This window comes from Neopsephotus bourkii, unplaced genomic scaffold (genome assembly GCF_033783945.1).
Source record: "Neopsephotus bourkii isolate Nb327-2 ecotype Australia unplaced genomic scaffold, CSIRO-AGI_Nbou_v1 NB_1488, whole genome shotgun sequence".
Lineage (NCBI taxonomy): Eukaryota > Metazoa > Chordata > Aves > Psittaciformes > Psittacidae > Neopsephotus > Neopsephotus bourkii.
The window spans coordinates 416732-442077 of NW_026901964.1; the positions used below are offsets into that span (position 1 = coordinate 416732).

General features: G+C 40.5%; 1 protein-coding gene across 1 annotated transcript in view; it reads left to right on the plus strand.

Moving 5' to 3' along the window:
- Window positions 1-395: 395 nt before the first annotated feature.
- LOC133220862 (bifunctional heparan sulfate N-deacetylase/N-sulfotransferase 4) overlaps window positions 396-25346 on the plus strand; it is a 99899-nt gene continuing 74948 nt past the window's right edge. The window contains exons 1-2 of the mRNA XM_061369265.1: window positions 396-1120; window positions 20035-21279. Coding sequence (XP_061225249.1) covers window positions 20299-21279 — 981 coding nt within the window. The 5' untranslated portion in view covers window positions 396-1120; window positions 20035-20298. The remainder of the gene's footprint in view (window positions 1121-20034; window positions 21280-25346) is intronic.

Genomic DNA, 25346 nt, shown 5'->3' on the forward strand with positions numbered 1-25346 from the left:
AATTATGCAACAAATAAATTGAACTTGTGTTGCATGCAGTAGCAAAATATACCTCTGAGTGCTGCATGTTTGCCAGTATCCACCTAGAGGTGCTGTCAGGGAGATCACCAGTAACCAACTTGTTGGGCAACCTCTGCTTGATTTTGATCATGTATTAAAAGCTACTTTCTGTTTTACCAGGTGATCTTATCAGTGACCTAACAAGAGTAGGAACCAAAAAGTCTTCTAGTATTGTAATTTTCTTGAACCTCCTTCAGCATCTGGGGTACTGTGAGGAGCTGAAGGGGGGGCTCTAAGATTCTCCGCCTAAAAATTACTCTTTCAACTTTCCTTTTTTCCCTAGGCTTTCAGTCACAGACTCCACGTGTAAAATCAGAAGCTGGAAGTGGTATTTTCCTCCTGCATTTTGGGTGGGCAGGCAGGAGGGGAGGTGGTCCAACTGCACAATGACAGATTATGCAAATCCTCATCCTCCTGGAGCATCTAATCAGTCACAGCAGCAGGATAGGAATGCAGCTCATCTCCAAATTAGCCTCTGTCACCACATCCTAATCCTCACATGAAGCATCCTCCCTCGGCTGGAATGACATCAGAGCAGCTCAGAGTCCTTGAAAGTCGGGGGTTGATTAGCTGGAGGAATTGGCTGCTTCTGCCAATCACAACCCTGCAAAGCTGCCTCGATACTCTTGTAGATATGAGGGAGAGGAAGGCTGAATACAGCAAACAGGAGGCACAGCAGCAGCACCGGTAGTAGTAACGGAAGCATACGACATTTGGGTGATTAAATAGTTCTCACAGCCTTTTTGCTGTAGCCTGGCTGCTTCACGATGTAATCCCCACATCCAAGAAGGAAGCTGCATTTTTAACAATGTGCTGAACAGAGGTTTGAATCATTCCAGCTGGCTGCTTGTTTTGAAAAGGACAGTCTGTGCATAAATGAGATGTGACCGTACTGGTAGAGTTCAGTTACTGGGGTTGGAGCAAAAGGAATCTTCCCGGGATGCCGCTCAGACAGCTGCTATCAATTGAAAACTCTTCCTAGTTTACCTGGAGCCATGTGAAGAGATTTGAATAGCAGATGCCTCTTCCCTGCACGCTAGGAAGAGGAATTCTTCTCTAGGTAAGCTATTGTTCAGCTTCTGCACATACATACTGCTACCTTAACCTATATATCTGTGTATATATTAATACAACTATATAGATAGTGCCTATACTCAGGGACAAGAAAACAGTTCATGAACAGGTATAAATATCCACACAATGTCTGATTATATATAGTAAGTACTTCAGAAAGCTGCCTAGAACCTGACAATCAAAGGATTATTTGAAAGTTTGAGATAGTCTTTGCCATGTTTGCATGCAAGTGCCCTTGATGCAAACGGATGCATGGGGAAACAGCTGTCTGACTAAATATATTAAAGACCACAGAAGTTAGATCATAGGAGTTATCTGAGGAAAGAAAGAGAATAAGGCTGCAATTCTTCTTTAATCTACTTCATACGCTTTGCTTTTATTTGCTACTATTTAGCAAATTTAAGCAAAACTAGTGCATCAAAATGACAACGTGAAAGCTTTCCAGGGATATATAGTAAACATGCACTATTTAATGTATACCTGTATATTAATTTAATGTATTTAATGCATACCTGTATATTGAGGAAGACCCACAGATCTACTCTCTTCCAGTGGTTTGATATCCAAACAACATCTGTCAGCAACATTTCTTTTTAAGCAGCATGATCATTCATGATGTGGAAGCAAGTATTGTTTCAGATAGTAAGAGGTAAACTGAAGAAATCAGTGTTTGCTTTCCAGATGACTACAGAGGCAGAATACAGGGCAGCCCTGCCTTTTTATTTTAAAGCTGACACACTGGCTCCAAGTCATTGCTGCTGGGAATAAACACTCAAGCGAGAAATGTTTAGAGGTGAGGAAGACTCCTTCCTTCAAGCACTACACTAATGTAACCACACATACATATGAAAACCCACACTTTTTGAGTTCTCTTTTCCCTAGGGGATTTACTATGTCATTTTTTACTAACTTCTGCAGCTCTTAATCACTTGTCCTCCCTGTGAATAAATGCTGCAGAATCTGGCCTACCCCATCTAGCAAGTTATTCTGCCTTTTACATCTCTTAATGTAACCAGAGCAAAAGATAAAAAGAGATACAAGTCATTTGCACCCGGTCACTTCAGTTTATGATTCTCCTGCTATAAGATGTTCAGCTTGTGGAAGAATAGAAGAATCTCCTTGTTCATAGAGTTTAAATAGTTGGGAATGTTGCCAGGTGCTTCTCTGTTTTGCCCCACCGTGTCTGTATACTTTCATCATGCAAGTTTTACCATCAGCCAAGTTGCACTGTCTGACTTGCTTTCTAAAATGCTGCTCTAAAGAAGGCGGGGAAAGGGAGGAGGAATGCCAAGTCACATTTAACTAAGGAAATTCTTGGCTTTCAGTTTTCTTCCAAATCTTGCAAATTCAAATAATATGATCTGCTCAACTAGATTAGATGTTCCTAATGGCATTGCTCTGTGCAGAAGTTTAATTTTGTGTATTAGGTTTTGTGCCATTTCCTCAAAACATGGCCATTTTTTTGATTCATAATAAATGCCTAATGTCTGAAAACCTCAAAAATAAAAGCAGATGTATCTTAATGTCTTGTTGATCCCACTTTTTTCTGTGAGACCAGACAAATGCTCCTCTAACTTACATTTCCTTCAAGTAAATCAAATCTGAAGGGTTAGATTTAAGCCCAGATCAGGACACTTGAGTGACTCACCGCAGACACATATATACGCCTCAGTGTATAATTCCACTTCAGTCTGAACACCCTGGTAGCTCACACTATAAAGTTCTGGAAGTCCTATTAAAACTTTATGGATATTTAGAGGCTGAGATATCTGCTATATTGCTCTTTGTAATGGCACTGACCAAACTTAGCTGATGTGGCAGCATGCAGGAATCATGAGTTTTGCTAGAGTTCAAGTATTATTCAGTATAACTGGGAGGAAAATATGCTAATAGTAAAGACTTTTTTATTATTATTTTATTTTGAAGCCTTACAGCACAGGAATTATCTCAGAGGTATAATGAGATACTTGAAGTAAAACAGGGATACATATTGCAAACCCAGGGCAATCATCAAATAAAATGCTGATGAGTTACCAGTAGTTGTGACTGAGTTTTCAGTTGGATAAACAAAAAGTTACATTTGATCATATGCCACCAGGAGATTTGTTTCTCACTGTGTTTTTCTATAAGCAATAAGGGAAAGAATATAATGATCTCTTACCCCCCCCCCCCCTGCCCCCCAGATAGATAATTTCTGTTTAGAAATCTTTGGTTTAGCCAACAATTTTGATTTGACTGCTTCCAGCCACACGGCTGGCTGAGCTTCAGCTGCATGTATGCACAGATGTTTGCTTCCATCAAGTATTTGCTTTGCAAAGCTTTCATAATGCTTCAGCTTCTTAGGTGCATCCAAGAAGCTGATTTCCATAGCTGCAAAATTGGCTTTTCTGAACAAGGCAAACCCTGGGCCAAGAGCAGCAAAGCATTTCAAGCTGGGGACGTGGGTGGCTGAAGGAAAGGATAATTCATAATTGTGCAGAAAACTGTTTCCCCGCCAGTGGAATCATTTCAGGAACAGGGTGCTGAGTTTAAGATGAGCCAAGGCCTCTCCATGCTTTCCAAGGTGAGGGGAGCCTGGGTTTGAAACCACTTGCAAAGATGAAAGAATACAGTGTAAGGTGGCAGTTTAGCAGATCCCCTATTCTCAGGCATGGGACACAGTTGGAGACCATTAGAGCAGGTTGAAGCACTGCACTATGGGAGAAAGAGGGTCTCTGTGCTGGAAATTGTTTAGAGTATGAAGTCTCACATTTAGAGAAAGGCTAAGGAATGCCCCTATCACAGCAACAAATCTTCTTCTCCTATTGAGATCTTAAAGCAAAGCCCCTCATGAAGTGTAAACCAACCAGAAGACTGCTAGATAAAAAACTTATTATTTTCCATCTATGTCAACATTTAAATTAGAAAATTTGATTTGGGCTATAAAAAAAACCAAATCTCAGCTGCTGGAAGAAAATGAAACCCATGCATGTCAATCCCAAACACTTACTACAACGACCGTCAGTAATAATTACAAAGAAATCCCAGATTCTTCTGAAATTAACAGTTGCTTTAGAAAACTAGTAATATTTTATCTAAATAGTAGTGCCACCAGAATCACATGGCAACAGCACAACCATGTCAGTATCTGATGGAGAAAACACAACTGGCACCAGATGTATTGTGATGACATGATGTAAACTCAATTCTGAAAGACGTATTTACAACTATTTCCTTCCCTCTGGCTACAGGAAGGGTCCCAACTGCTTTCCCCAAGTGTAGGAAAGAGGAACAAAATGTTCCTCCCCCCTCTGTTGTAAGGATGGGTTTTGCAAAAGCAGAACAAATACAGAAGTAGAAGCCAGAACAGGATGAGCTTCTTTCACAAGAAAAGAAGCAAAAAAGAAAGGGGTTCCCTCCTCTTCCCTGGAAGATGATAAAGTAAGAACTGTACTGGCTTACTTAGCTTGGCCAAGGGAAAACCTGCCAAATTCCTGGTTTGCTTTTCACTACCTAGGGAAGTCACTGTTTTCCCTGTTTCTTCATGTCACAGGGAAGCTACCATGCAAGTTTCTTTCCTCCCCTAAAACATACTAAGACAAGGTATTCCCTAGCACAGCCCCAAAACAGTGTAACACAGACAACAGTTTCAAATCTGTACATGTATAGCTGCTGATGCATTTGTCCCAGGCCATGCTCCAGGTAACCTTACAGAGTGCATGCTTCTGCACCCAAAGCTGCTGGTGCAGAATTTCTGCTAGGGACAGTCTTGTGACTTCAAAGTTAGTTCTTAGCAGCCATGGGATGAGAGGAGGATCTGTCACCCTGTCACAGCCCACAGGAGCACTGAGAAATGCACGTAGAGCTAATGTTCAAGGTTGATGCATCTATAGCTATAGAGTTTTACTAATGGCTGGGGTTTAATCTCCCATATGTATATATCATTATCATACACACAGAAGACACAATAATGCTAATGGGCTCTTCCCTGAGCAGAACTGGGCACGAAACAAATCCACAGCTACTTATTTCAGCCCACACTCTGCCAGGCTTCCACAGAAAGGATTGCATTTAGCTTTTAGTGTATAAATAAGTGTTCTGATAAATAATTAATAGTAGCTGCTGGCCATAAAAGAGGCGACTTTGGAAAGTTAAAACAGTCTGCCATGAAATATGCACCTACCTCTATGTTCTAGTTTCAGGGGATATTTTATCCAACATCCTTTCTTTTTGCATAAGGCCATATTTTGCAAGGAGAAGGCCAGATCTCAAGTTCCAGAGCCTCAGGGTATTCTTTTAATTTATTCTTTTTATTTATCACCCCCTAAACCACCAGAGGGGAGGTAGGTGGTCAGTGATTCACGAAGAAAGTTTTGGAAATGAGAGGAAAATGCAGTAGTGTCTAGACTTCTGAGTAAGATACAGACACTTACTGGCCACTTTTCATTTTCAAGCCCTCACAGCTTCCTTTAAAAAATTACTAGTCTTCCTTTAAAAAATTACAGTCTACTAGTCAGTAGACTGCATTTGCTGTGCCATTTTAAATGGTTTCACCATCCTACGCCACACAATTGCACTGTTACGGGTGTGTAATTCTTTCCTGCACAAGGCACAGTACAAACCAGTAACTACTGTTAGCAATTGAGGGTCCAGGTTCGTTTTGAATTGACATACCTTAAAGAGGAATTGGTCATTCTATCTCATTAGTAACTGAAAAGCAGTGATTCCGGAATTTCATCTTCTAACACAACAGCAACTGCACCTTCTATTATTTCTATATTTCTATATATTATTTCTATATTACTATTTTTATATTACTATTTCTATATTGTTATTTCTATATTACCTGCAACAGTTCATGTTACTATAATTTGTACGGGAGGGGAGAGAAAGAAGAAAGAAGAAAAAAAATAAATATCAAAATTAAAGATCAAGAGGTCTCTGTGGTATGTACTGTCTGCATGACAAACAAATCAAACAGAGCACGCCCCAACTCTTGACACTCTCAGACTCCCATAGGACTAACTCTTAATCAGTTTTGCAGCAAGCTCCACGTGCCAGCACAAATCAGTAACAGTAATTCTTCACATTTAGATTTTTAACAAAAGTACCCCCAAGAAGGCTTTCTTCTCCATGGAAAATACATACATTCAGGCAGAAAATTAATTATCTATGTATATGGTGTCTAAACCAGACTTTTATGATTACAGTATGTCATCGTGTCAATTAATGAGCTATCATTTTGTTGGCTTGTAAGACCTTAACATAAAATAGAAATCCAAGCTGGATTTCCACTTCCAACTGCATGCTGGAGATTAATATTAGAAAACACCACATAGTTGTGTACTAAGCCCACAGGGGAGAATCAGTATGTAAAGAAACATAACTCATTCCAGCCTGGTGCAGGGGCTGTACAGTCACAAACACCCTGCTTCCAAAAATAAGTTAATGCCTCAGTAGTTCAGTTTTGAAGATTTTTCATCAAAACAGTTTTATCAAAGCCTCAATATTCTATCACATAGCTCTAATAGCATTAGTTCTAGTTCCAGTTTCTGAGCTTCCCATGACTCAACAAAAAGTCCCTTGAATTCCTGAAGAGGACCCTTACCCTACTAGTGGCATTTCTAAATTGAACTTTATCTAGACAAAACAAAGATTAGATCTTTCCAAAGAAAGCATTTGTTTATGTTATAAACCAAAAGCAAAACAGTATCTATAGGTCACAAATGACACACCAGAAATCTCAAAAGACATCTTTCACTTGACTGACAAAGTGGCTTCGCCCAGAGAAGCCCCATAAAATGGTGGCAGAAATAAACATAGAGCCATTTAACCAGGATATGAAGACTACGAAAGAAAAGGAAGCAAACACTGCAAATACATGTGACTGCACATGACAGCATGTATTTTGTACTGGCTTTATTATATGCACCATTTGCAATATCCACACTTTATACATTTGACCAAACATGAATCAACTTCAAACTTTTTACAGCTACAGTCCATGTAAAGGCAGAAGAGGGTATTATTCCCACAATGCAGACTGGAAAATGGAAGTACTGAAGGAAAAAAAAATAAAAATCAGTGGTTTCCAGAAGGCAATACATGATGTTGGTGGCAGAAACAAACTAAACTCAGTTTTGGCTCCCTGCCTTATCCCTGTCACCACTAGGCATCATTCTTCCCAATAAGGAAACAATACCCATTCAATAATTTCAAGATAAAAAGAAGTTAAATTTGTATTAATATCTTCCATAAACATTCTTTGGACTATTTTGTCTGCTTTGCAGTGTCTGAACTATTCAAATACATTCAAGTGAGTTTGGTATTGTAGTATTTTTAAAACATTATGAAGTTTTTCCATTTAGATTAGTTTTGCTGACAACAGTAATATGTGCAGCCATAACTGTTTCCTAGAGAAAGCTAATCCTTCTAGTTTTAAAGAACTTGTAATAAGATACAGAGTTTTCTGAACAACAGCCTGGAATCTAGCCTGGACTAAAAGTCTAATTAAAGCAATTTAAATATTTATGGAAAAAGACAGGAGAGGTATTATAAACGTAACTTCTTGCCCCAAAACTGTCATGTAATAAAGCAGTGATTAATGCAAGTGTTTTATGAGCAAGGTAGAAATGACTGTTTGAATTTTCATTTTCAGAGCAATGCTCTTTGGAAGTCCAAAAACACACTTTCAGAAAATCACAAAACCCAGACTGTGGCATGTGGAGAGCCACTCTGTGTTCATTCACTGTGCGTGCCTTACTTTGCTTGAAATCCATTGCTTGCCATCACTGCTACTTGCTGCCTAAGACCTGCCAGGTTGTCACGGCTTAGATGATGCTGGGACTCAACTCACTATGTTTCCTATCTATTTTTCTACCAAATCCTCTCAATAGCAACAAAACTTGTCAGCCAACAAGGATGAAAATGGGGAGGGCATACTCAGTAGCATTTACTTAAATAATAAACATAGGGAAGCTATTATAATGACAGTTAATGTACCCAGAGCTTGAAAACAGTCTCTAGCTGACTGGAATCTGGTCTGAGTAAGCTCAGAGTAAACCTCTTCAAATTTCATGTAGTAAATGTGCTGCTATAAGGATTTATGTACAAAGTCCTTATCTGTGTTTAAATAGAGTTCCTGTGCACTACTAACAGAACATTACTATGTGACAGCAGTAGTCTCTCTCTCATGTAAGTTAATGGCCTCCTTTTAATTCCTAGCAGAGATGTGACCACATCAGACTTTCTCACAACTAGTCCCTGTGACAGGATACAGATACCACAAAACATGTTATTTAGTGAAATATATTGGCATTGATCTCTTTCACGGACACCCCCTTGTCGTGGGGAAAGAGCTTGCGTGCCCTTGTGAAGTTGGGAGTTATGCTGGTGGTGGCTTATGCTTCCGGTAGGGTCTCCCATGCCAGTCAGCTCTCAAATGAAGGGTCAGACAAAGTGTGTCCATGGGCAAGGATGGGCTCACTAGCCTTCGGGCAACCATCCTAGGAGAAGGACAACTCCAACTTCAAACCCGGGCAGATGGAGCTTGTGTAGCCCTGTAAGGCCATCCATCTAAGAGAAGGATACTCTAATTAAACCTACGACCTGAGGACTTTGCTGTCACCGTCCAAGCTCGCTAGGCCCTGGCAGATAAATCTCAGGTGTAAAGGGTGAGGCCAGTTCTGCGCACACTGTGCCTCACCTAAAATAAATCCACTGTGCAGGCCCGAAGGGTTTACCCACACTTGCAAAGCCCTGTAGCGACAGGCGAGGGACGAAACAGCAGGTGATAAGGTGCACTGGAAGTCGCAGACCCAACCCTGCATGCAGGCGGTTCAGAACATTGGTCGCTCAAGTCTGACCCAGGAGATGACAGTCTTGTTCAGCAACATCCTGAATGACCAAGCAGCCTTTTTCAAGGACAGCACTGCTTGCTCCATATGGAGAGAGGCCTAGAAAAGGTGGCCTACCCAAAGCTCATCTCCCCCTCCACCTGGTTTGCTAGCCGTGGCCAACGGGCATCTTCTATTGAGGTCAATTAAAGACAAAGAGACAAAGGCATACACCTGCCTCCAAAGGTGTGTCCAGATTGACACTCGCACGTTGGAACATCAGAACCATGCTTGATACAGTGAACAGTGGGCGTCCTGAGAGCCGTTCTGCGCTAATTGCCCATGAATTGTCACGACTTAACATCGATATCGCTGCTCTCAGTGAAGTTCGCCTTCATGAGGAAGGTAGCCTCAAAGAACATGGTGCTGGCTATACACTCTACTGGTCAGGCAAACCCAAAACTGAAAGTCATCTTTCTGGAGTCGGCTTCATGATTAAAAACTCCATAGCCTCTAAACTTGAAAATTTGATGATAGGTCATTCCGACCGTATTATCGCCTTACGTCTTCCACTACACAATAAGCAACATATTGTTCCTTTCAGCATATATGCTCCAACTCTGCAAGCTGACCCTGCAGAAAAAGAAAAAGTCTACTCCGACCTGCGTCACCTCACTCAGAAAGTTCCTATAGAAGATAAGATCATAATCCTTGGTGACTTCAACGCCCGAGTAGGAAAGAACTTTGAAGCCTGGAAAGGAGTACTAGGCAAGCACGGTGTTGGCAGCTGCAATGATAACAGTCATCTCTTACTAGAGTTCTGTGCAGAAGAACAGCTTACCATCACCAACACTATCTTCCAGCAGAAAGACAGCTGGAAGACAACCTGGATGCATCCTCGATCTAAATATTGGCACCTTATTGACTATGTTTTAGTGCGCCAGAGAAATATTCGTGATGTCTGCCAGACCAGAGTGATGCCTAGTGCAGAATGCCAAACAGACCACCGCCTTGTGCGTTGCAAACTTAATTTCCACTTCAAGCCCAAACCTAAGAGGGGCGGCATTCCAAGGAGGAGGCTCAATGTTGATAATCTTCAAATAGCTGCAGTGAGGGACAGCTTTCAGGCTAACCTTCAAACTAGGCTTGAAGACCAACTTATAGATTCTTCTCCTGAAGCGCTTTGGCAACATATCAAAATCAGCATCCTGCAGTCCTCCGTAGAATCCATTGGGTTCTCCTCAAAGAAAAACAAAGACTGGTTTGACGATAGCAACCAGGAGGTCCAGGAATTGCTGACAAAAAAGAGATCTGCTCATCAAGCACACCTCGCTCAGCCACTCTGCCATGTAAGAAAAGCAGCCTTTCGTCTTGCATGTAGCAAACTCCAACAGAAACTTAGAGACATCCAGAACAAGTGGTGGCTCAACCTAGCAGAAAAGACCCAACTATGTGCAGATTTGGGTGACCACAGAGGATTCTATGAGGCTCTGAAGGCAGTGTATGGACCCACATTCCAGGTTCAAAGCCCCTTACTTGGTGCAGATGGCCAAACGCTTCTTACAGATAAAATCTCCATCCTGAATCGTTGGTCTGAACATTTTCAAACCCTCTTTAGTGCTAATCGTGTAGTCCAAGGCGAAGGAATCCAGCACATTCTGCAACACCCGGTGAAAAACGAATTGGATTTAGCCCCTACCATGGGAGAGACTCTTAAGGCCATACAGCAGGTGAAAACTGGCAAGGCAGCTGGGGTTGACGGAGTCCCACCTGAAATATGGAAGCATGGAGGCCAAGCACTTCACGCTAAATTTCATGAGCTAGTTGTGTGCTGTTGGGAACAAGGCAAAATACCGTCAGACTTTCGTGACGCAATCATCGTCACTCTGTATAAGAAAAAAGGTGTCAAGTCAGACTGCTCAAACTACCGTGGTATAACTCTGCTCTCCATTGCTGGTAAAATTCTTGCAAGAATACTATTGAACAGACTAGTACCTGCTATCACAGAAGAACTTCTACCTGAAAGTCAGTGTGGTTTCAGGGCTAATAGAAGTACCACAGACATGGTATTTGTTCTCAGACAATTGCAAGAAAAGTGTAGAGAACAGAATAAGGGGTTATACGTAACTTTCGTTGACCTCACCAAAGCTTTTGACACTGTGAGCAGGAAAGGCTTGTGGCTGATCTTAGAACGATTAGGTTGTCCCCCCAGGTTCCTCAAAATGGTTATTCTGTTACATGAGGATCAGCAAGGCCAAATCAGGTATGGTGATGCACTCTCTGAGCCTTTCCCAATAACCAATGGTGTGAAACAAGGTTGCATTCTCGCACCCACCTTATTCACAGTCTTCTTTAGCATGATGCTCCAAAGGGCTACAGCAGACCTCGACGAACAAGACGGCATTTATATTCGATATCGTACCGATGGTAGCCTATTCAATCTAAGGCGACTGAAGGCCCACACTAAGACCCTAAACCATCTTGTCCGTGAACTGCTCTTTGCTGATGATGCCGCCCTTGTTGCCCACACAGAAGCAGCTCTGCAGCGTTTAACATCTTGCTTTGCGGAGGCGGCTGAGGTTTTTGGGCTGGAAGTCAGCTTGAATAAGACAGTAGTCCTCTACCAACCTGCACCGCAAGAAGATCATCGCCATCCCCATATTACCATCGGCGAGTCAGACCTTAAGTCAGTTCATCAGTTCAGCTATCTGGAAAGCATTATTCCCTCGGATGCCACGATCGACAAAGAGATAGACAACAGAATAGCAAAGGCATATAGAGCCTTTGGAAAACTCCATAAAAGAGTCTGGTGTAATAAACACCTGAAGAAAAGTACAAAGGTCAGTGTCTACAGAGCCATTGTATTGTCTACTCTTTTATATGGGTCTGAATCATGGGTCATCTACCGTCATCACCTGCAACTCCTGGAACGCTTTCATCAGCGCTGCCTCCGTACAATTCTAAACATCCATTGGACTGACTATGTGTCTAATGTCACTGTCCTCGAACAGGCAGGGGTCACCAGCATCGAGGCCATATTGCTGAAATTGCAGCTGCGCTGGGCAGGGCACATCTCTAGAATGAAGGATCACCGCCTCCCCAAGATCGTGTTTTATGGTGAACTTGCCACCGGTAGCCGCAAGAGAGGTGCCCCAAAGAAGAGATATAAGGACTCCCTGAAACAATACCTTAGCCTTGGCCATACTGACTACCATCAGTGGTCCACCTTGGCCTCCAATCGGGAGACTTGGAGGCACACCATACATAATGCCGCTGACTCCTTTGAGAGCTCACGAAGAACTAGTCTCGAGGAGAAAAGACAACGCAGGAAGAATCGTGTCCCACCTGTTCCACCCAAGGAGACCTTCTGCTGTGCTTTTTGTAGCCGGATTTGCCTATCCCACATTGGCCTTCTTAGTCATCAGCGTGTTTGTAGTAAGCGTGGGTAAATGCCCTTCCCAAATCTTCATTCGCAAAGTCAAGCCATGAAATTGGCATTGATATAAAGATAGAAAAACTTCAATTATCTCGTACGATGGAAAATATTTTTCGGTCCCATAAAAGTAATAGGAGACCAAAGACTGGGAAACCAAAGATGTATAAAGACCAAAGAGTTTAGCTTCTAATAAGCTGTTCCAGAGGCTGTGACTATGTCTTTGTAGGCAAACGGCCTCTTCATTAAAAAGGGGGCTTTTAACCTTTTGGGGGTAAGAAAGCTCCAAAAAAGAAAAGTTTCAGTAGCTATCCAGCAAATCTGTAATCCTTGGTAAATTTTCAAAATACAGATACAGAAAACCTGCAGCTATCTAGATGCTAATAGAACCACAGAAAGCTCCTGGTTTTTTGTTTTTTTTTTTTTTTTTACATGCATTCGCTTCTATATATAATCAAACAAGATGTATAGATTTTGACTACTGCATTGATTGACTTTAAGGAGTTATAGTTAGGCAGCCATTATATTGCACAAATGCTGTCTCTCAACTGAATTCACTACACAAATCATTCTATTGAAAGTGGATAGCTAATTGACAGCCTTATAAACGTAGAAATCAGTAAAAAAATATCTGATAGAGCATCTCACTAAAGTTTTATTTGAAAAGTTAAATGAATTCAAATTGGCTTCCATTGAAGCATTAAACTATGAATTCAGAAGTGATGAAGAGCCATTAACCAAGCAAGATCAGAAGATATGTTGCATAAAGTCAGAAGGAATATTTTGCAGGCTGTCTCAGGAAAACATATGAAGACTGCTTTTATTCACCGTCTTCATTCAAAAGGGCTGAGTCAACCACAGCACATTCATTACACCTGCACTCTCCACTAACCCCACTGGGAAAGCAAGCATCAGCTCCAAGGACTTGATCCTGTAGGTCATGCACAACTTTGTACCATGGAAATCTCTGTTGTGTTTTCAGCCACAACTTTCTGCCATGACATTTTAGCTTTGACATCATGGCTTCAGCAGTAGGCTTCTGACTTTCAGATAATCTCAAAACCTTATTTTGATCCTTGGAAGTTCAATTATTTTTCTCCAGATGTCGTGAAGGTTGTACAGACATCTGTTTGTGGACTGTCACTGTGCAAGAGTAAGTGGCTATTGCTTCCAGCTCAGTCATGGGTCTGCCAAATGACCTTGAAAAAGTCAAGCCTTCACCCAAGAATAATGCTATTTAGCTTTTGTGAATGTTTACTGAGTTACTGGTGAAAAGTGATAGATATTATTACCATCACTCAGGCAAGATGACACATTTATTAGAAAGAGCACTGAGAAGACATTTTCTTAAGTTTGGCCACAGAGCTAAATGTTTAGCCTAATAATATCTAAATATTATGTATATTTTGGTATATTTTGATAAAGTGATATATTTTGATATTGTTACACAACATTTTTGCCACATAGGGAGCTGCACAAAAGGTGAATGTAGTCATTAACCCCTACCTGCTACAATGGTGACTAGAGCCACTTTATCAAGAAACAAGAAATATATATGGACACTTTCTCCCCTCATGCATGGTCCTCCTAAGACTATATTTTATTATTACTAATTTCACACCTGACACTCAAGAATTCAGTAGTCTGAATTCTGGGGGAATATTACAACTACTTACATTCAAAAACACTGCTAAATTGTGACACTTGAAGAAAATGTCACTGAAACATCACAGATGGGTTACTTACGTGCATTTCTGGGTGGTCCAAATGACTGTGGGACTGTTAGGTCTTAAAATAAATTTCTCCTGTGAGTTAAGCAATGCAAAAAAGTCTTACATATGGTCTGGAGAATCAAAGGAGGCAACAATTCTGTGAGAATCTGCAGAAAGAACAGTACCTTCCTTAGGCTTTTTAATTCATATTTGTAGAAAGGTCCCACAGATTCACGTAGAATACCTTTGTGAGAAGTCTCATTAACCATAGAACAGTTAGGGTTGGAAAAGACCTCAAGATTCTCTAGTTCCAAACCCCTGCCATGGGCAGGGATGCCTCACCCTAGACCATGTTGCCTAATGCTCAGTCCAAGCTGGCCTTGAACACTGCCAGGGATGGAGCATCCACCACTTCTTTGGGCAACCTCTGCCAGTGCCCCACCACCCTCATAGTAAAGAACTTCTTCCTTATATCTAACCTGAACTTCCTCTGTTTAAGTTTGAACCCATTACCCCTTGTACTATCAATATAGTCCCTGATGAAGAGTCTCTCTCCAGCATCCTTGTAGACTCCCTTCAGATACAGGAAGACTGCTCTGAGGCCTCCACACAGCTTCTCTTCTCCAGGAAGAACAGTCTCAACTTTTTTAGCCTGGTTATAGTTACTTGTCTAAAAGCATCAGTAAGAGAAAACCCAAAACCCAAACCACTGATGAGTCAGCTACTTCAGATCACACGTGACATAATGAGAATAAAATATGTTTGCTTGTGTGCTGTTGCAACAGTACACGTATTATTGTGTGTTCCAGAAAGTGGGACTTGTGGCAAGGCAGTGGTGGCTATCTGTACACCTTTAGGAGTATTAAAGGAATAGAAATAATTCTTACCGGGCTCTTTCTGATCACAATTCAATCCACAGACAAGTAAAACACTAAAAATAAACCACTCTATTAGCATGCTTCAGATCATACCTGACAATGCTAACCAGGATCCAGATCAACTTTGGTGGTCCTGGAGAGAGACAAACGGTTAACTTTGCATGAATCTGTCTGCAGCTATCAGAGGTTATCAGATTTTCAAGCATGAAAAGTTTACAGCTTCCTAAGTACCTTTACACCACTTTCCCCGACTATCTTATATACATTGTAAGGTGGGGTGTGGGTGTGTGTGGGTTTGTGTGTGTGTGTGCACATACCTGTACATTTATGAGAATACATATATGTATGAAACCTATCTCCAAATACACCTTTAGCTGCCTTTCCACCAGGGAGCCTTTTTTCTTCAAACCTTCAAGTTCTGAAATCATCTGGAAGAGTTTAGAGCCAAAGAAATATAGAAGTCAAGAGGGTAAAATAGCTAGCTTCCAAGTTTTGTTTCATGCACACAACAATGCCAGCTTTCATTGAGTGCACAAGTTATTGAGGCATTTGAAGCACTTTGTTTTATATTCATTGATTGTCAACTTTGCCCTATGGCATCATTTAGCTTTCTTGAATCACACAAGATTACATGTGCATTACAGACTGATCAAATTGCTGAATACTAGAACATTGGTGGTTTAACTTAGAGATAATTATGCATCAAAAATAAACAAGACATGAAAGTGCTGAACAGCCTCTCCACTCTGAAATTATAAGGTGAAGCTAGGACAAAGTTAAAAAACCTCAACAGCTTTTACCAGCCCTTATCCTAGGCAAAAGAGTGTTCTAAAACCTATGACAAGCTATGAGCAGGTGACAGCAGCACCCCTCATGAGCAAAGCCACATTTATAAACACAAAACACATTGCAACTTTGCAAATCTTGAAAAAGAAAAAGGACATTTTCAAGAAGTGCCCAAGTTTCATGAGCTCAGTAAAAAAGTCTCTTGGAAACTTTTCTGAGAAAAATAGCTGTTTTCCCTCTGCATGAATTGAAACCCTGAACTTTCTCTAATGGTCAACAGGAGCAGTTTTTTCCACTTAAATCAGTTTGCTTGTTTCTATATTGAATGAGCAGTCATATGTAAGGAGTAGCAAGTAGGTTTCATGGATCATTTGGCTTTTAATCAATGGCAGAAGTCATACAAGCTTATAAAGGCAGGAAAAGATGAAAGTTCACAATATTTTTTTTAGCCTAAAGGGAAATTTTTAGATATAGAAAACAAAGACATTCTGACTTCTGTTGGAGTAGGATGGAAAGAAACCTCTGACCTGGCTCCAGATGGATTACTCATAGAGCATTCCACAAGAGCAGTCTTGCATGCTGGTGCAAACAGGAGACTTAGGAACAATTGTATTGCAGTGATGCAAACCTAGCAAGCATCCTGCTCCTCTACTCTGCACTGGCATCAACAACATGCTCTTACATGCTGCAGACGTGAAGTCTATTAACTTGATCAATAGAGCAGATAAACACAACTGTTGCTTAATATCAACATCTCTACTTTCCGCAACTTGCATTAGATCAGAGACCCTTAGCCTACCTACAAGAAAGGGTAAGAAAAGGAGTAGAGCTAGACAACAGCCCTGCAAGACAGTGCTCTGACCCTGCCATTTGGACAGGCTGGCAGCCTCCTGCTAGAGCCAAACTGCTCACTTGTCACCTCTTTCTCCAGAGAGATGATGGAAGGCAGCAACTCTCACTTTTCATGGAGTTTCACCTATTTACTCAGGTGATTACTTAATTATTTTAGCTACCCCTTATTAGCAATTAACAGCTACTTTCACTAAGTGTAACTGTTTTCTGCAGTGTATGTCCTACCCTGATAAGTTGCACCTGGTTTGGTCAAAATGCTTGTTAAATCACTAAGCCCTGTGAGAAAGTCTGAGTATAGGAACTGGACCATGAGAGAATCAGCTTTGATTCCTGATGCAATGTTAACACATAGTATTCATACAAGACTTCTTCTCTTCACTATATTGCTATCAGTTTTAAACAGTTGAGTCCTAACCTCCCACTCAATCAATGCTCAAAATCAGTATGCTTTAATCATCAATCAAAAGCATTTTTTAAGGGGAAGCAGGAAGTAGTGTTTTATAAGGAGGCAGCAATTTTGAAACCTCAGTTTTTCTTTGGCTGATTGAACTAAAGAAAAACTACAGTTCCTGCAGACGGCTATAGCATCACAACAAAGATACACTGCAGAAATCTGCTTTTTGAGGAAAGGCCCCATGCCTCAGAAGTTGGCTGAATGCAGGACTGAAGATCTATATCATGCTCTGGATGAGTGTAACCTTGATCCAGTGTAGACAGCTTTGGGCTTTACCCCGAATAGTCAATGAATGTTGACTGGTGAGTGTAGGAATACAGGACCTCAGACAACCATTTCTAAAATGGAACTAATATTAATAACACTAATTATGAAATATAGCCTATTTTCATGTTTCTCAAATGAATATAGCATAGCAATATTCTTAAGATATTTGAATTTCTCAGTGACTAGAAAGCTGTTGAACTTTATGAGGGAGAGTTTCAAAGGCACAAACCACACTTAACTTCCAATTATGCCTTGGAAAATGTCCCACTAATGGCTAATATAGCTGATTTATTTTCATAAACTTTAATTACTTCATACTTTTTTTTTTTACTGAACAGTATAATCAGTTCAAAAGAGCAATTCAAATGCAATGCACAAACTAAAAGAGATCTGCTCCAATGCCAGGTTTCTGTATTCAAGTTTAAATTCCTTATCAATTCTAGTATTTAGACATTTAGATAATTGTGAATATTGGCACGTTATATAATCTGCATACAACAGACTTATTAGCTTAAATTAAACCTGATTACTAGAATTTTAACTGGAAGAGATTTTACCAATGTTATTTGGATCAAATGGTTTGGAATGAAGACCATATTTTTGTTTTGGCTAGTATAAAGTCAGGAGCTTCTCATTTCCATTTAGGTTTGCATATTATATTTAGTAATACAAACAACAGCAGCAGCAAAGATCTGGCTCATTACTTGGACAGCTTGCAATGTCAGTACCTGGGAGATCCAGCAGGACAGAACAGTGAGGAAAAAACGTGCAATTTTAGCTCTCTGGCTGTGCTCTTGCACTCCAGGTGAAGGCTGAGACATTTGGTAAGCATTCAGTGTGATTTAGTGGCATATTTCTTAGAGCAGAGGTCTTATGTTTTATTTATTTTTACACATAAGAGTCTTAATTAAGGTGTTTTACCTGCCCTGAGGATTTCGAGACTCTTCTGGAAAATGCTTGGCAACAAGCAGAGCTGCCTGCTCTGCGTAGAGAGCAGGTGCCGTCTGCTAAAGAGCAAGAAAACATTGCTCTCTAGTGCTGAAACAAAGCAAAGGCTGCAGCGTCCTAGAGGGGCTTTTAATTCTTGCTTCCAAGATACCTGCCTCTCTCATGCTAACAAGTTTAAGGCTTGTTGCAAATAGCTGTTCTGTGAGATTACCCACCTTTCCAAGGGGGAGCAATCCTCCAGATCCAATAAACCCTCGGAGTCCTGCTGAGTGACTCATCAATGTCACCAAAACTAGAACATGGCCTCGCAAAGGATATTTCACTTAATACAGTTTTATCTTTTGATAAAATCTTAACTGGAGTTTCAGTAGGGAGCAAGATTCCAGCAAAAATATTCTTACAGTTATCAGAGTGATTTCCATTTCCCAGTGATAGGTGTGATTTCTTTTTATTTCTTCTCTCATACATGAGACATTACTAAATTCAGAACACTTTTTCTCATTTCTGTTGAATTCTGTCCACAGAAAAACTACGCACCTTGCCCACCTTTTGGCCAATGGGTGTGTAACACAAGTAGGGCTGTTGATGGATTTGCCCTCCATACAGGCGTACTACTCCCTTGGCAAGCTTCTGAGAAAGGTAAAGCAGATAGAATTCTGAACCTGACAAAGTCACAAATAGCCTCGGCAACAATTCCCCCTGTAAACTGTGAGAGCATCAACAAGCCTCTCATGGGCAAGTAGACCTATTAATTCACTATTTCAGCGTTCTGTTCATTGCTTGACAAGCTTCCAAAAGCAGTAGGAGAGTAGTATACAAAGCATTTCAAGAAAAATGAAAACTTTTCACTTGCATTTTCAAGATCCTGAACCAATACAATCAAGAGGTTTGTTAGAACTGTGTACCAGACTCCTAAAATATACTGGTAGATGATTTTTTTCAGTATCTTTCTTACAAGCTTTTTTCAGTTTTAGGTGTAAAGCTTAGGATGAAGGAATAGTTTCCAGAATGAAATTCAAAAGTGTAATCTGAGTTAATGGAGGAGGACACATCAATTAACAACTACCTGACTAAAATGTTTCTTCCTTGCAGCTCAAAAAATCATTCATAGTTTAGAGTCTCACATTGTTCCAATAAGTAAACAGTATAAGTAATTCAGAAAGGCATTAATTCCTGCATCAGCCCATACAGGAATTTAGTTATTTTTAATTGCCTCTCAGTCATGTGGTTTACTCTTACCAATAGTAATTTTTTCGTAAGTTTTAAGTAGAACTACCAGGAATTGCACAAGGGCTTCAGAGTTGGCCAGGCAATCAGGTTTAAGCCCCTTCTACTTCACCCATACAGTACAGCAGGGACAGACTGAAGTCCCGGTCCCTCAGCTGGAGGTGTCACTTCAGACAGCCCTTAAATGGGCTGTAAAGTACTGATCACTCCAGGTACAGAATGGAAACTGGAGAGAAAAGTTCTGCAAATTTGTGCTCTCATGCCTTTCACTTCACTTTCATGGTCCAACATAGAATTTGTTGCCCCTTTATACTTCTGAAGTTTGAAACTGACATGGAACATGGCCCAGTATTTAAAAAGTATTTACTTTATCCTAATTTTGTCCTGCATTCTTCAGTCATTCCCATTTGTTCATAAGCTTCCCTCTTAACTGAGATTACCAGTTATCAATCACCAACTTTATCAACATGTGTTTTTAATTGCTTTATGGATTTTATTTTATTTACTCTTCCTCTGATCCTTGTTGCAGATAATGTTAAGAATCCTCTTCATTGATTATTGGCAGCTGCTGCTTTCTGACAAAACCTCTTTCAATTTAGCTTTCTGGATCCTTTGACTTCCTACTCCAACGGCTTTATAACGTCCCTGACAGCTTCATAAATGCACTGCAATGGTCACATGAACATCTTGGAAGGGGAACTGGCACCTCTGCATCTTCTTGTTCCTACTGTACTTTAGGAGCAGAGAACCAAAAGAGCGGCAAGTCCAACAGAGGCTGAACGTCCTGCGAAAGATGAATCTAATTGTGAAGTTCCACAGAAGTTTCAGAACACTAGTCATTCTTCTGGCGACCTTCTGCTTGGCAAGTATTGTCATTTCTGCCTATTACCTCTATACTGGCTACAAGCAGGAAATGGCCTTTGTGGAAACCACTGGAGAAGTAGAGTGTGAAGACCTCAAGCTTCTACCATACAGGTCTGTGGAGCTGAAAACAGCTAAGCCAATTTATCCATCTAAAACTGATCCCACCATTCTCCTGTTTGTGGAAAGCCAGTACTCTCAGCTGGGGCAAGACATCATAGCCATCCTTGAGTCCAGCAGATTTCAGTACCACATGGTCATTGCACCAGCTAAGGGGGACATTCCCCCTCTCACAGACAGTGGAAGAGGAAAATACATGATTGTTATATATGAGAATATTTTAAAGTATGTATCCATGGACTCATGGAATAGAGAGCTTCTGGAAAAATACTGTGTGGAATACAGTGTTAGCATAATTGGTTTTCATAAAGCCAATGAAAACAGCTCCCCCAGTACAAAATTGAAAGGACTGCCACTACATCTTTACAATAATGTGGCCCTCAAAGACTGTATGGTAAACTCTCAGTCTCCCCTGCTGCGCATTACCAAAGCACCAAGGGTTGAGAAAGGTCCACTGCCTGGTGAAGACTGGACAGTTTTCCAGTTTAACCATTCCACCTATCAACCCGTGCTTTTAACCGAACTGCAGACCTCCAGACCACACCTCGCAGCATTGCCAAAGGCTGCTCTGTATGCAACTGTCATCCAAGATTTGGGGCTTCATGATGGGATTCAGAGAGTCCTCTTTGGAAACAACTTGACCTTCTGGTTGCACAAACTGATCTTTATTGATGCCATCTCCTTCCTATCAGGGAAGAAGCTCACCCTGTCCTTGGACAGGTATATTCTGGTTGACATAGATGACATCTTTGTTGGGAAGGAGGGAACTAGGATGAACATCAATGATGTGAAGGTAAGGCAAGAACTGAGGGATACCATGTATGCAAATGGATATTTAAAAAGAGACAAAGCCTGAAAAAGCTGGCAAGCTCTATTTTTGGGTAAAGGCTGAAAGTGCACGAGAGTAGCTAGCATATACAGGAACCGTAACTTAAGACTACTTTGCAAGTCTGTTTACCCACATACACAGGGATGTATTTATGTATGTGTATGTACATTGATACACAGAGATGGCCTGATACAGTAATGCATATAGCAAATGTACTGGTTGCTTAGTGCATCTGAGTAAGAAATGAGACTTTTTATATCTGACATGAGAGATCTTTCTTTAACCTAAATAAAAGGATCTCAGTTTCTTGAGCAGGTTTGCTTCTAAGATACCTGAATTTTTAGATAAGACTGTGTTTTACACTGCATTAATTTTGTTTTCCCCTATGCACACACATACACATGTATGTCTGCGGCATATACAAAATACCAGCTAATAGGCATTTTTTTATTCTTCCTTTCAGTATTTCTGAAAATTAAATGGAACAATAGAAGATGGTTGCCTTTTAAAATCTCACATAACTATAACTATATTTAAAAAGAACAAAAAAAAAAAAAAGGAAAAAAAAAAGCCTGGAAGAGTTACAGTCACATTTTGACTTAAAAATTTAGCAAGAAAATTTTCCTTAGCAGACTGGCAGATCAGCGTTTAAAGTTCCTAGTGGTAGGATGGAAGCATAGCCTATACTTAGCAAATGACATAAACACCTGGTATGGTGAAAAGCCCACAGACTTTAGAGGCTCTTTGAAATTTATCTTGTAGTTTGTACTATCCAGGGTTACAATTAGATTTGCTTAGAGTAACTTTCAAAGATGTGCGCAACTTGGACAGAACTCAATAGCATGACAATTATTTCCTTATAATTTTCTACATGTGGAAATTGCCTTATTCAGAGATTAGCTGAAGTTCCTAAGCATGCAACGTCACATACTTAAGCCTTTACTCTAAAGGTTTTGTTCCTGTAAATACCCCAATACTTCCATGAGCAATAGGCAAGCCTTTTGTTTTTAAACACATATTTCTATTTCATTACTTAATTCTTATTTCCATTTCTACAACTTCTCTATTCAGCTGCCTCCTCATCCAGTTCAGTAAGACAGGTATCAAAACACCCAGAAAAAGCAGTAGTCTCATATACAATTAGAACTATTTTGCACATTTGAACAGATCAGGTAATTCTATTAGCCAAACCAGGCATATGAATGCTCATCAGGCTGATTTCTAGCACAGGCACTTGCAATGCCTGGTATCTTGAGATGTGAGCGCTGTGCACAAGCTCGGTGACTAAGTGCTCTCTATGGAAATATATGTAAAATGCTCTGAGAAAGGGCTTGTATACAAGAGGAAATTAACTGAAAAGGCAATTGTGGAACAAGGTTTTCAGCAGTAGCTTTCCACCTGTATAATTTTGAGAGCATCTCTTCCTGATGTGGTTTGCTCCACTAAGGAAGTCTATTATTCTACACTGGGTAAAGAGCCTCTATTATGATAAGAAGAATGTCCACAGAGAGTCACTTGGAAATTCAAATCATACTTTTGACGGGAATAATCTCACTAGACAGAAAAAAAAACAAGTTGCCTCCTTCATTATCCAGCAATCAATATTACTAGCTATTAGTAGCCTGTGCTTGGGGGAGCAGCTGCAATTCAATGCTCTTTATTATGGATGGCAGGGAAGAAAACTCCAGATCCAGGGGCTTGAGTAGGAGGCAGATGGTGGAACCATAGCTGTTAAAAAGCATTCAGCATCAGTTTTACATGCTGAACACATTTTTCCATCTGAAAACTGAGCAGTCCACATTGCTGAGTATCTTGAAAATAGCAAGGAAAATCATCTGCTAGGACTCAGACTTTTCCTTAAATTATAAATTATGTTTGAGTCGAGGTATGAAGGGAAGTTTCCATTCTATCCACATTTCCTGAGTGCAGAAGTAGCATCCCACTTCTATCACAAAACCACCAACAGTACCACTCAGGAGATGAATGCTTTCTTCACCGCTAACAAGAAATCATGCCACAGACACAGACCATGGGGAGAAATCTTTTGCAGGCAGAGGCTCAGAACCAGTCTTCCCATCAAACAATCTTTTGGGGACAATAAAAATTGTATCGCACTTTAGAAAATGTTCACACGCAAATCCACTCTGCAACTTGACCATCCATTGATATTCTGTCCTTAACATCGTTGATTTCATTTCAGATCAGTTATCACGTACAGGTTTGTTCCTCAGGGTATTTCACCTACATTTGTGACAGAAATCAGTCCATTCTTATAGACTGGACATTCCCAGAATACATACACATTCAAAACTGGATGCTTGCTAATGAACATCATAACAACAAAGTCAGAATGCACATTAGTTAGTTTAAAATAAAGAATAATTACAGCCAGTTAACAATGTCCCAAGCCACTTGGGGAAGAATGCAGTTAAGAACCAGTCAGCCTTTTTTCATCCCTTAAGGCAGAACGGCTTTTTTGCTGGAAAGGCAAATACAGCAGAGTGAGACATTTAAGAAGCTGATGTGCATGTGGTGTCAAAGTACTTTTGTGCATTTGGAAGCAGCAGCTGTGGCCAGGTGCTCTGAGAGGGTTGTGTTTTCAGGGCATGAGATTTAGGGGCAGGTTGTGCTTGTCCTAGAGGGGTATGATAAGGGTGGAAGTATGAATGACTCCAACAGCTAGAGGGATTAGCATAGCATCTGTATGTTCAGCAAAATGTGGCAGAACTTGGACTCTTTCCTGAACTGCATATTACAGGTATATTTAGCACCAAAAAAACCCAGACACGCACCACCAAAAAAATAAATCCAAACAACAACCAACTCCCACAATCTATACGTATGATGTGATGCACCTCAAAAATAATATCACTGTCCCCTGCAATGCAAGTTGAAACTGTCAGATCACGAATGCAAACTAAAATATTTGTTATTTATACAGTGCTTTCAAAAACAAAACAAGAGAACCATATAATGCAAGGTTTGTAATGAAACAGTTTCTTAGCACTGGAGAATCCACTGTATTATGCCGCTATGTCACTACTTCTCCAGTTCCTTCAGTTCTTGTCATTTGTCACTGCAAGCAGTATGGTTTCACTTTGCAGAGACTCCCTGCTAGGCACTCCTAATGTGCCACTCACACTCATGTTCCTTGGGAATGCCTTCATACTGTGCCACTCACACTCACGTTCCTTGGGAATGCCTTCATACAAGGCAGATTCCCAGGTGCATACAAGATTACAACTGAATAGTTACACACCTCCCAGTTGCATGAAAAATACAGGTAAATAGCATCACTGTATCCAGCCTCTTAGGTTTTTCCTTCTTCCAGGGACCAAACATGTAGCAACTGCCAACCCAAAGGGCATGTGAATAGAAATGAGGTTTCTGATAACAGTATTTGTATGTAACAATAAAAAGACAAGTAACACTGTTCCTGTGTAATTACTTCCTACAACTCAACCATTATTATCCCCTCGCAAAGCCATTCCTCAATTAAGTTCTTCAGGGATATGTATAGTTATGCAAAGGGTGGCATCAGCTAGAGAAAGAGAGATTAGAGAACAGAGTTATTATGGGCTCTGCTTACCACAAAAGATCTCCTAGTCCTTGTATTATAGAAGTTGTGCAAGGTCATGTCTGGCTAAGTAATTAAACAGAAAGTCAGCAGAGCCACAGAAAGCTGTTTTCCCAAGCTTTGCAGGGATCTATCTTGAGCTTAGTGAGCTTCTGCAAATGAATTTCTCCCTTTCTCTCCTGCCAATTATCTTATGATGGATTTTAGAAGGCCAAAGACTCAAGGATTCATCAGTTAATTTGCAGAATTACCTTATTTGTATACTTGCAAATTACATTAGTTCCCAGCCACACAACAAGACGATGATCACCATCAGCATTGACCTAGTAAAAAGCCTAGAAACCTCTGATTATGCTGTGTCTGGGATTACCATACTGAGGAAACAGAGAACTTTTACCTTCACAGTTTCCTTTTAACTGAGTACAAACAGAGCTGTGCTACCCAAACATGTAGC